Below are 13,150 nucleotides of genomic sequence, written 5' to 3'. Positions count from 1 at the left end.
TGGATGAAAGCTCGTGCTTGCTGCTGTGCTGTGCAGACTGAGCAGCAGAAGGGACGTAAGTGTTGCATCTCACACCACCATGCTCCTAGCAGCCAGCCTGGCCCTCCCACGCCGCCATCACAGCTACAGCGGACAGGAGAAGGGTGCTCAAGGAAACTGCCTCCTTTGTCCATGTCTAAAAGCTGAGGCTGCTTCCAATATATTGCCCCCAAAAACAAGCTGTAACGTTTACAAGCAACAGTCAACTTCCATTACAAGCTTTTGCCACCAAGATTCCTCAGCATTCAGATCTGTATTTCAAACACATGGATCCTAGCTGAGATGTACACAAATAATGCACACAAAATTACGCCAATGAACAAAAAAACCCCCATATACATCCCTGCTCCTTAAAACCTACAGAAATAACTGTGAGACTTTTCAATCATTTACATATGCAACACGCTAAAAAAAAAAAAAAAAAAAAAAAAGAGGAATTTAGCTCAAGAGAAATTCATGCTGCAGGACAAAGAGGAGAGAACAAATTCTTAAAGTTTGGCTTTTCCTGGCATACTCAGCACCATCCTCTTTCTATCAAAATGTGTAGGCTGACTGATCACTATTAGGATTGCAGGACTACATGACATATACTCAATCATATTCTACAGCCTAAGATGCTGCTATTTTTATATGATTTTGTAAAATTCATTTTCATAATTTCATTATTTAATTCAATTCAAAAACATGCCACAAGGTCATTCCGAGTTTAAAATCCTTTTGCAACCACAGTAAGCCTAGATCAGATCCCGAATTTGAGAAAGTGTGCATGCTCAGGACAGCACTCTTGTCAGTGTTCAACTTCACAGCTGGGTCTAAAGCACACTTTCTGCCCTTGTCTCGCTCTTTCATGGCAGAAATTTCTCCTTACGCTTTAGTGGTGTTAGCTGGGAGGACTGCTAGCTTATAGCAAACTCTCATAATCTACCATGTTGTTTCTAGATTAGATTCCCATTTCTGCACTTTCACCTTCCAAATAGAACAAGTTTTATTTTGCACATACTTCCTGGAAAGGAAGAAAATGGACTAATTTTCAATGATTTTAACATAGAAGAACACAAAAGACAGGCTAGAAAAGTAACCTTCACAAGCTGTAGAAAGTAAAATTGGTATTATTTAGGCATTTCATGTAGCTTAATGCATTGGGGGAAAAAAAAAAAAAGAATGTTTTCAAAGTTACTGCCAAGAACAAAAATTTTTGAAAGGTGTTATCTGTGTCTCTGAATTACTTCTCCATGAAATAAATTTGCATTTACCTATACCTTGGGGTGAAAAGGCAGCTTTGTTTTGGCTCTAGGTCTTTATTCACTGTTAGAGTTAAATTAAACAATATTAATTAAACAATCACATATTCAGTCTGAAGCTGACTATCCCCAGGACACGGGTTAAGCTTGGGATCAACTTCAAACACTAAAATAAATAAATAAATCACTTCCAACCTAAACTGATTTTTTTCTTCCCCTAAAACAAAAGGTATTCAATATCTAAGGACAAATATTGCTTTAAAATAAATAATACAAAAACTAATGCAGCTATAAGTGTGCTCAGTTTTACAATGAAAAAAGTTTACTGAATTTAAACTTGTGATAGTGTCAACCCCCTTTAATATGGCTTTTTTTCCATTTAATTTAGTATTTCCATCACCATCCACCACCCACCCCACCCCCCAAAAAATCACACCAGTCTAATTGCAAGCACCTTATTTCAAAGCCCTCTGAAGAACTCTTGCCCTGAGAACACTATCCCTCTTTTCATTTGAATCTTTCCAAAGACCCACGGTCATTGATAACCCAATAAACAAGCCCATATCAATTATTTAATTGCAAGTTAAAATAAATTTCTATTTATCTTCCCCTCCTGGCTTCTACATTCATTGCCCCAACTCTGCTGGCTTTGCTTTGTTTGCAAGGCTTCAATCAGCATGCTGCTGAGTTTCTGCCATACCCAGGTCCAAAAACATTGCCAGCACTCATATAATAAAGGATAATGAAAATGGGTGACACATCAATCACTTAATGGGAGTCCCTGCTTACAATTTCTTCTGTGGAAGCCAAAAAAATAAAACAGCCCAGGAACTGGAGTCTACCTTCTCAGAGTGGAATATGCCGTTTGGGAACAGTATTACAAGGCAGTGAGAAAGGCACAGGTATTATTTATCATATGCAACAACCTAAGACAGATACAAGATTTCTGTACCCAGCGCTGTCAGCGCAATGCTTCTTGTGAGTACATGTTCACTTAGTTGGAGAGATTTTTAATTTATTTCTTAAGAAAATGTTTTGATAATAAATAGTGAGAAAGCACTCCGTATCATTAACAGAATTTTTTTCTGGCTCATAAGATGCAAGAGGACTTCTGAGGTTGGTTAATGTAAAGGTATCGCTTCCTTTTCACTCATCCATTGCTAAAACTTCCATGAATGAGTACTTCAGGATTTGGACCACTGATTACAAGTAACACGCTCCATTCTTTACTCCCAGGAGAATACTTACAATGTTGCAAGTGAAGAAACCTAGCTGAGATGCAGTATTTGGAGCCAAAGGGTGTTTATGTAGCAGCCTGGCATGCCTCCATAGGAAAACACATGCCCAATCCAGTCAAAATCCCATTTTTAATTGCTGAAAAGCATTTTCTGAGTTATAAATAAATCTTCATACTAATGCTTTGGGCTTGTACAAAGAAACTCAGTAGTTCCAAAGACATCTTAAAAGAGTTCTCCCACCTCCTTTAATCAGCATCTCTATTATTGCCCAGAGTACTTTCTATTGAGCACTTAAGGATAACAGGTAATAAATCATTTTCAAAAAATGGAACAAATCATCTTTGTGGTTACACATGCAAAATGTGGATGAAACCCTTCTCAAAAGCATATAAACATACAGTAAATCTAAAGAGAAAAAGGTCAAAATTCAAGTTGCACCACCCAAAACCATCAAGATTTTTCACTGAAATACGGTTTGTTTTTTAAACATGTTTTAAAACATATCCCTCCCAGTGTAGCCAATTAATACATTTTAATTCATAACGAGATTAGAACATGACTAGGTCTATGGCCTGTAAATGTGCATTCTGGCAGACACAACAGAAAACTGTTCTGAAGAACAAAGAGCAGCGCACAACTTGTCAAATACTAGTGAAAAATCCAGTAAACAGGTATAGCTTTTACCCCTTGCAGGCGTGAATGGGATTTCAACCATACACCTCAGATGCACAAAATGGGTACCTCTATTTTGGCTGCACTTTCAAATGGTGAAACTAGGTGGGCTGTTATCCCCTATCTGGAGCAGTCCAACTACAATGCCACCAAAACAATATCCTAATAGTAGATGATATAATTGTTACGAGCTCGAACTAAAAACAGTCATGAACTCCAACTGCTTGAACTAAAAACGTCTCCTTACACTGAAGCAGTAACAGACTTGTAAGACTTAAGAAGCACATTTGATTGAATTTCTGCTCAAAGCAGGCAACAAACCATGCAAGCAAGTCTTTTCAAAATCAGAGTCTGTATTTCCAACCTACAAACTCATTTTTTAATGCATATAATTTAAGAAAACCAGGATGCTTGAAAGCACCAAAATTAGCTACAATATTTGTCTTTTCCATGAAATCCTGTTAATAATGCTGCTGTGAAAATTATTAGAACTAGCTTAAAAGGAAAAAACCAAAAAGTTTAAGGAACTTTTTCAAATTTTTGATGCAGAGAAAGCCATGTAAGGTTGGAAACATCACCATTCCATAGTAGCAGACATTAAAGACTACTCCAATGTATCTATTAGTGAATACATTAAGTTACATTCTTTAAAGGTTTCATTCTTTGTGGTCCTGTATTACAGTTTTAAGTATGACACTTGCCATCAGTAGGACATGGTTTTAACAGGACTAATGAGGGAGAGGAATTTTGTTAAACCTTTTTTTAAACATATAGTTCAAAATCAGTGGTTTGGTTTTGTCTGGGTTTTTTTAAAGTTTTCAAGTGATCACTGTATATATACTTTGGGCAGCAGCTCATTTGCAAGCAGTGTTCAGAAAATCTTGAAAAGCTAAAATCTGAAGCTGTTTCAGAGTAGAACATCCACTAATATAAAAAGTACTTTTTTTTTTTTAACTACAAACCACTCAGCCGTGAAGATTTCAGTGCAAGAATTTACAATTAAGAGGTTAACAATCTGTTTTCTCTTTCATGAGTATCACTTGACAATAGTGAATATTTTCACTTAAGCTCCTTATTTTTTTCCTAAGTCTTAATACCATGCAATGTAGATCAGGTATAAAATTAAGCATCTAATTTAAGATTTTTGGACTCCCTGGAGGCTCAAATGGCCAACCCAGAGCGCCATCGTGAGGAGCCTGTTCCTATTCACCAAATACATGACCCAGATCATGACTTGAACATTTAAGTTAGATGTCTGAAGTCAGATGTCTAAAGTTAGTCTGTGTGAAACTCCAAAAAACTAGTGCAGCTGAGCATAAAAACACTACTAATAATACAGATGCATTACAGAACTGATGCATACCCATAGGGGCATTGTTCACATAGGGAAATCAAAATAACGTTTGTATAAAAAATTTTGCCATATTCATTCATTTGGATCAATACTCCCCAAAACCTCTTCAGCTATATTTGGTCATCCAAACTTGTCACCGCAATCCTTCTGCATCTGGCAATTCTGTGCAGATTATTCCAAATCCCAAGCCCTTTCATACCTGCAAAACAAACTCCACTATTTCATTTCTTTACCATGGTTTCAGAAATACTCAGAATAATGTTCAATTAACAATTATAATGATTTGGGTATTGTTCATCAATTTATCAATCTACATATTTTTAACACATCATTTTTACTGATCTGACTGCTATGCTAAACTAAGTTTTTCCAATACAGAAGAGAGAGAAGTTTTGTCATGCTGAGCAGTATCTTAATTCAGAAGCAACCCCATTCTTTTTGCCATTAATATAAGCAGAGTCAGCAAAATGCAGTCCATCTGTGAAATTAAATGATTCCCCTCCCCCCCCCTTTTTTATTTATTTATATGGTGACAGGCTACAGTGTCTTATTAATCAGAAATTATGAAATGAAATAAAGGAAAGTTAACTACCTAAATGCAAACTCACCTCTGTAACAGAAAATAAAGCCACATAAACCAGTTATTTAGTAGTGCAAAATGAGCTACTGACCCAAGACGGTGAATGCATATAGTCACGCTTTGTTATTTCTGACACAACAGCATGTACAAGACTTTGTTAAGGACAAGGACATAATTCAGTAGACTTTAGACACAAAGAAAAAAAGATCACTAATATAATTATCTCATAATCAAAGAGGTTAGAAACTAGGCTATTGCACAGTTTATTCCCTATTTGTCATCTCCAGAGAACTAGGTAACTAGTCAGTTGCTGATCTTACAGATAATTCATATAGAAATTCACTGCTGAAATCACATGGCTTTACAACATGTGCAAAGAGGTATCTGCCACAAAAGCAGTTCCCACCAGCAACTCTTGAAAAATTGGCCAAGTTTTCAATTACTCCTGTAGACAAGAGATGCTATTTACAATGAAACTTTTTTTCATAGTTGTTTCATGCAGAGTAACACATTTTGCTGTTTAATCAGCTTTGTAATCACTGATTTCAAGGATTATAAATAACAGAGCTGAACAAGAGCGTTAACCAAATACATTTTCAGCTGCACATAAATGCTCATGAATATATTTTCCCTTATTCAGCCAGCTTAATGGAGATTTAAGCAGTATGTCTGCAAACAATACATTCAGCTAAATCTTAAATAATGTTTCAGCTGTAACTGAAGGAGATGTCTCCTGTAACTTGGAAGAGGTTGGTATTTTCACCTGGCAGGTATTATCTTAAAACGAATATACTGAACATATGTGGAGACAGGAGACTGTGCCTTATATCCATGATTAAGGATTAATATTACTTTATCTTAGTAATTACATTTTTAATGAAGATTAAATATTTAAGCGGGGGGGAACTTTACTCATTAAGCTTTAAACACCATCTGAACACCATATTTCAGCGCGTATAATTTTTTTTTCCCCAGTGTTTCTAACCTTTTACATTTCTGTCAAAATTAAAGTTAATCTAGACTGACATCATCCATTCCAGACTAATTTCTAATTCTATAGCCTGGAAAAACCCTAAACTTGGTGGAGTGAAGTTGCATAAGTTCAATAATTGGAAAGGCGATTTGAACTTTGCAGTTCAAAAACTGCAAGGTGATAAACTGGGAAAATAGGTGAAAGTACAAGACACAGGAATGTTGGTCAGAGATTGTGACTGGGGAGCTGAGTAAGCCAGAAGGAGATGAGGAAGGAAAAGCTTAGTGGAAGGACAGCAGAAAGCTCAAAAGAATGAAAAGACTTAATCAACAGAAGCAAAGGCTTCAGGAAAAAACTATTTGAACAAAACAGAAAGAGAAGACTCAAAAATACTATTTAAGTGACAGAAATGAAAGGAAAAAAAGAAAAGAAAACTAAAATATATAGCCACTTAGTGCATTTTGCTGGTTGGTGGGGTTTTTTTTAATATTGTTTTATTTAACTTTCACTCTTTGATTTACTGGTGATTTGGCTGTTTTTAGCTAAAATAGTTAGAGATTTCTCCTTTGTTTTCTATCTTCTGGACATGAAAAAAAATTCCCTCAATGCTTTCAAGAAAGATACACTTACACACACAGGTACACCATTTAAAAAGGTGACAGGGATAGAGGATCAAAATGGTTACACTCAGAAATACTGAATTTATGTAAGAAATTAATTCTCATTAACAAACCCTAACATGAAATTCAGAAGTGTTAACGTAGTACAACACACAATATAGGGAAACTATCCAAAGTCCTAAGAAAGCATTTTCCTCTAAGAAAGACTGCTGCCATCAGTGATGCAAACTAGATGATTTAGCATCTATCAAATCACACGGGAATTAGTTCTAATGAAATAGACTTTTTTAGACTCTAAAAGGAGAGAATTAGGATGTCTCTCCACTGTCGCTCTTGGCATCTAGAAAATGTCTCTGTTTATTCTGTCAATCACTTCTCCTGGCACAGAAGGGGCAGCAAAAGTAAAACACACAAAACCAACACAGTAATTGCATATTATTTGGGAAGCTGCACCCAAATTCCCCAATGAGTGCTTCTCTCTCAACTGCCACCTTCAGCACTTTTAAGGGAAACTTTAACTCACATCTGGGCATTTACTGATGTTCCATTCTCACACTGTCCTGGTAATCTTCCCCTGTAAAAATGACTGACAGCCTTACCTAGAGTGGGATTTCCTACTTTTTATGCTTACTTTATTTATTTTTCAGCCCTGGTTTTGCTGGCTCCACTGGATACTTTCACAAGTCAACATAAACTAAGCCCACCCAATTGGTATGGGTCCCTGCCAAAAGACAACGTGTTCTTACATCGAGTGGTAGAAACTGGGTGAAAAATGGTGTGGGGAAGTAGAAGAGTGTGGAGAGACAGGATATAAATGTAGGAATTAAGGCATGAAATACCAATGCTAATCAGACCTTTTCCAATTCTGTACTGTAATACTTCATGAAGATGGCTTCTTCACCAAGGGGTGAGAGTGTTGAACTCTATAGTTAACAGACCAAATCAAAAAGCACCCTAATTCTCACCTGATTCCTTGCCCTGTTTCATAGCTCTGTCAAGATACTTACTTCAATTGCAATTCACAAAGACTCCAAATTTGGTAAAATTCAAATCTATTCCACTCTAAGCAATTTTTGGAAATATGACTTTGATCTATTTATAACTCATATCCCATTTATGAGTAACATTTAGCAATAATACTAGCCTTGTGACTGGGTAGTCAGTCACAAGGGCACTTCTTTTCCTTTAGCTTAGGTGTCAAGACTGTGTAGCACCATGGGTATCTCTGTCAATTGAAACTAATATAATCACACAAAATAATTATAAAGTAAAACCAAAAAAGAATGCAAAAGGGATTAATTCAATGCAGATTATCTTTTAAATGAACCTAGACTGTGAAATGCACTGTGGCAGGATATAATTTTGGTAAGTCCTTCAAAGATTTTAAAAAAGGATCAGCATCTACCCTAGCTAAAATAAAAGTGAAACAGTGAGCCATCGTAATTAGGGTAGGTCAGGATACGCTTTCCACAACACAAGTCAAAGTCTGCCTTGCTTCTCCCTGCTAGAACCTGGAGGAAGAAGTTCTCTTCCTTATACAGCTTCCCCTATACACAGACTGGCTAAAAATCTGCATCAACAGAAATGATATGCACAAACAGATGAAAAAAGAGCGTTTTCTTTAGTTTTGTCTCCTGCTCCCCTCAAACTAATTATTAATGGAAAACACTAGTAAAAACTGGTACAACAGAAGTTGTACTTCCACTTGTAAAAACTGATTGGTACTGTCACTATGTGCCATGAAATAATAAATAGTTTATCAGACAATTCTGAAACTCCTGCTTCCTCTCTTCGTCTTCTCCGTAAAGAGTAAAAAGGATGACAGCTTGAGGGGTCGCTCTAAACGAGAACCTAAGACTCTCCAAGAACCCTTCTCAGAGAATTCAATAAAAGTATTATACATTTCTTTTCTCAGGGGAAATAGACCAATAGCCATAACTATAGGCAGGACACAGAAACAGATGTTTAGAAGGAGACCTGTCTATAAACCATTTGAAAATATGTCATTCTTCAGCTAACGCACTGAAAACTACATGTTTTGTGTCAACCTGTTGCTCAGCCAAATCACAGTGAGTTCTTCAGGTAAGAAAGAACATCAGTTTCTGTTGAACAGTGTTTAGAAGACAGACATGGGATTGAAGAAGAACCTGGAATATCTACAAGCTCTTCTAAGGAATCACAAAAATATGCGAAAGTGAGGGGTAAATCCAAACCGCTAAGGAACTACCCTGGCAGAACAAAGTCAAGATTAAGGTTGCCGAGGAAGCCACGTAAAGTGCCAAAATCTTTGGATAAGAACTTCATAGAGGCCCTGTAAACTCAGATGTCACTATACTTAGTAGATTTTCCAATTCTTTTCTTTAGGGAACTATGTTGATTAAAATAGTCCGAATTTCCATCAGCCACAAGAATGGATTTGTGAGTAGAAAAATTATGCCAAAGTCAGTATCAGATAAATCAGTATTACTTCAGGACCTCTTTAAAGGCCTCCTTTTTGCTAGTGGCATCATGGAACCAGCTTACTTTTGAAAGAATACTCTTCACATTATTTCCAGCAGAAAAGATGAGAGATGAGTCCGTTTGACTTTAGCACTGTGTGATATTATTTTTTATACTGGTCTGAAGGAGAATCAGGTAAGCAGGAACAACAATGATTCAAGCAGCAGGTGCTTTGAAATGCAGTCATCGGCAATCTCGTGCAACGTGCTACTAGGTGACAAAGCACACCACTAGATAATGATCTGTGATTGCATCCTCATTGCAAATTCCACCAACAGATCACAAACCCTTAAGTTTTGATATTGTTATACAGCCATTTCTGTTGACTTTCAAGAATCCATTCCTCTACACAGACAACATACAGCAAGAATGTAATACTGCTGAAATGGATTCTGTCTTCATAGGTCTGCACAATTGTTTTCATATTTTAAATTGTAAAAGTTTGATTGGTATGTGGTACACAAATGCTTGAATGCCTGATGTAGATATTTATTTGCCATCTCTACCAGTTAGCCTTTTTAGTTATTTTTACTAAGGCAGTTGTTTAAAGTCAGGATGAGAGTGATGTTTAAATAAGTGCCTAAAATACTGGTACTTACTGGGTGAAAAATCTGAGACCAAATTTAATTCTCAAGTCACTACAAACCCAGACCTTGGGCACAGTCTGTGATAGCATGGCCTGGGGGGGAGATGTTCTGAAAGCTCATTTTTCACACAGACCATGTCAGTATTCCAGGTGAAATAATGCCATAAAAAGGATCCCCCAGTATCATTATCAGTTAGCCCTGCTGCAAACTTGGGGCAAGAATAGCATCATGGATGGAAGTCCTTCAGCAACAAAGCCAGCCTGTAGTGAACCTACAGTGTCAGGGAATTTACAGTATGTATCATAAGTTAGCTCACTTAATGAGGGGAAAATGCTCAGGACTTCAGCTTCTACTACACAAAGGCTTTTGTATGTATTGTATCCACCACATGTTCTGAAGAATGAAGCAATGAACATCTTACCTTGCATTGTTGTTTTTGTGGGTTCTGAAAACAGAGGAATGAGCAGGAGGTAGATGAGGTAGACAAAAGAGAGCCCATTGTAACGGAAAGCACAGGCTGCAATGAGAGAAAAGAAAAAGGAACATATTGCTTAATCAGCCTGGGATAATCAAATTCAATAGCACAACGCATTTCGCATTTGAGTTTACTGTTTACCTTACCAACTTTTCACTCACTTAAACCATTTCTACACAAGTATTCAAGTTTATGCTTAAAATAAATAATAAAATTAAATACACTTCTGAAGTATTTTCACAGTAATATATATTTTAAGTTTAGCAAAAGATGCATCCAAGCTACAAAGACTTTGTCCAGAATGATGGACAAGTTAGTTGTTACCTGAACTTTTTACTCTCCTCATCCATAAACTCATTAAACCATTCCCCACAAAAATATATAAGGAAGGCTAAATCAACATTTATGGGCTCTCTTTAAGAAGCTACATACAAGTTCGTTATATTACAACTAAGAATTATTGGTAAATAATGAAGAAAAATTATAAAGTATATTCAGATTCCAAATTACAGCACGCTTAAAATCAGGTTACCCTTAAAATAGCAATGTTTTTAAATCGTTACAGATGTCTTCAAATTTTACTATCACCCATTTGTTTGGTCATACAAATTTCTTCCAGTGAAAAGATTGTGAACTACAAATGAAAAAGGGCTTCACAGCAACTTGCAACTGGTGTTACAGAAGTTTTTGTAAAGAATGGAACTACTCTGCTAACTTTGTCTAATATTTCCTTTTCTATTTTAAAAATTTAGTGTATTTTCCAGAAAGTATCCAGGTCAGCAGGCCATTACAACAAGCAACAATATTGCTACAGCAAAGGCACATCTTTTCAAAGAACGTCATGTGTATTCTGTGCTGAAAGAGGAATATATGGACTTCCATACAAAAAAAGATAAAAACAACAAAACATGACAAAGTAATCTGTAATTCCACTGTGCAGCAGATGTTGAAATATTATAAGACCTACCACATTCAAACATTCCCATGAGATAAGCCAACTGCAGAGGAGTCAGGAGATGAATTAACCTCTACATTTATTTACTCGTGGAATGTAACTACTATCAATTAAGTCTTCTCAGCTATATCCAAAACAACTTGGAGGCAGTTGTTAGTCTTAGTCCTGCCAGAAACGTGTATTCCAAAAGAAAACAAGTTTCTCCAGTCACTACTTCATGAAATTTCATGGGGACTATACTGGAAATGAGTTAACAACTTAAGCATTAATTGGTCCTCATCCTCATCACATATGCCCATTTTAGTTATAAATACAAAACTGAGAAGTCTCTCTAATAACAAACAAATCGACACAACAGCTATAGTTTTTGCTTCCCAAGTTTACCAATGTTTTGAACAACCAGCACGATTTCCTTAATAGTCCTGATAGAAAGACTCTGGATTTACACTCCATGTCTGCACCTTAGCCGAGAAATATGTTAACTTTATGGGTAAGTCTGGCAAGAAGGAAGGACAAGAAACATCTATGCTTTACTTCTAAACTGATATGATTCTGCCACCAGCCTTCAAAAAAATCTGTCAAGAACTACAAAGACCATCAAAGCTTGACAGAGGGTTTTTCAGAGTGAAATCCAGAATGCTTAAAAGCAGCTTCTCATTCGCCTGTAAGAATTTAAACTCATACTGCTCCCGTCACTTACTACTTAAGCTCCCTTTATAGCCATCGCCTTTAAACGCCACCCCAAGAATTACACCTACACTTGTAACCAAGAAAAACTGCCAGATAAATAGGACCTACCCCACTGGGAATTCTGTAAGGAATTATCAGAGCTTTAAAGTGAATGTACTTGAGAAGAAGGAGTCAATCCCACTATTATGTGCCTACTCTCAGGGTGCTCTGCAGAGAACAGGTGATGGCCATTAGCAGCCTTCTTGGAATGAATGGCAAAGAGGATGCTCCTGAGATCAGGACAAATCCATAAATCAACCTTTTAGCAAGTTTAATTTGGGGTGGAAAGAAGTTCTTTGGCATTCATAGAAAAAGGTACAACAGTGGTTCAAGGCTGATCTAAAGCCTGAAGGCTTTTCCACTTCAAGGGGGAGGATCAATGTTCTCAGTCGTTCTGGTAGCAGAATAATAGTATTAGCAGATAATACTATTATCCGTTTATTACAGGGATTGTGTCAATCAACTTTTAATTATGTTAAACAGCTTGCTTGATTTCAGTGCAGTATTATACACATTTTCTTCTTTCTTCAGAATTGAGTTTGCTACACTTCTTGTAGACCACCTAGCGCTCAGTTTTCTCAGTACAAAGATAGAAAACAGCAACTATGTGCTTTAGACACCCTCCTCTGTAAGCCGTATGTCAGTACCTTGCTAACAAGTCCATGTCAAATATTTAGAACCTCTATTTATAGCGAAGCATCCTCCAGCAAACTAATAACCTTGGCTATGCATTGCCTGGAAAACTTACACTTATTTAAGCAGTTGCAAGAGCACTAGCAATATATTTCTCAGAATTAATAAATTAAAAACCCCAGAACTTAGGTGCAACATTTTTACTATTCTCTATTGCAACTATGTCAATATTTCCATATCAAGTTTATCTCCACTTGTCTAGCACATTTCGCTAAAGAGATTAGTGCCTTACCAAGCTCACGTGCCAGAGCAAAGCACCATGATTGAACACACTTTTAGCAAGAAACAAGATTAGAAAACAGCAGCTGCACTTTATTTACATATTTACACTGCACTGCAACTTTATTTGTCAAATATATGTATTCCTGCCATGGTTTCAGCCCAGATGGCAACAAAGGACCAGGCGGCTGCTGGCTCATTCCTCCCCTGCTGGGATGTGGGATGGGGAAGAGAAAATATAAAGAAATGCTTGTGGGCTGAGACAAGGACAGGGAG

General features: G+C 36.7%; 1 protein-coding gene across 1 annotated transcript in view; it reads right to left on the bottom strand.

The window, feature by feature from the left end:
* The window catches only part of PIEZO2 (piezo-type mechanosensitive ion channel component 2), a gene marked incomplete at its 5' end in the record, with an annotated part of 254,536 nt that extends 244,183 nt beyond the window's left edge, over nt 1-10,353 (bottom strand). The window contains one exon of the mRNA XM_010584880.1: nt 10,225-10,353. Coding sequence (XP_010583182.1) covers nt 10,225-10,353 — 129 coding nt within the window. The remainder of the gene's footprint in view (nt 1-10,224) is intronic.
* Between the last annotated feature and the right edge of the window lie 2,797 nt (nt 10,354-13,150).

Source organism: Haliaeetus leucocephalus, unplaced genomic scaffold (assembly GCF_000737465.1).
Source record: "Haliaeetus leucocephalus isolate CR32 unplaced genomic scaffold, Haliaeetus_leucocephalus-4.0 Scaffold1007, whole genome shotgun sequence".
Taxonomy (NCBI): Eukaryota; Metazoa; Chordata; class Aves; order Accipitriformes; family Accipitridae; genus Haliaeetus; species Haliaeetus leucocephalus.
Note: the sequence above shows the minus strand (reverse complement) of the source record. Positions and strands in the feature narration are given on the sequence as shown.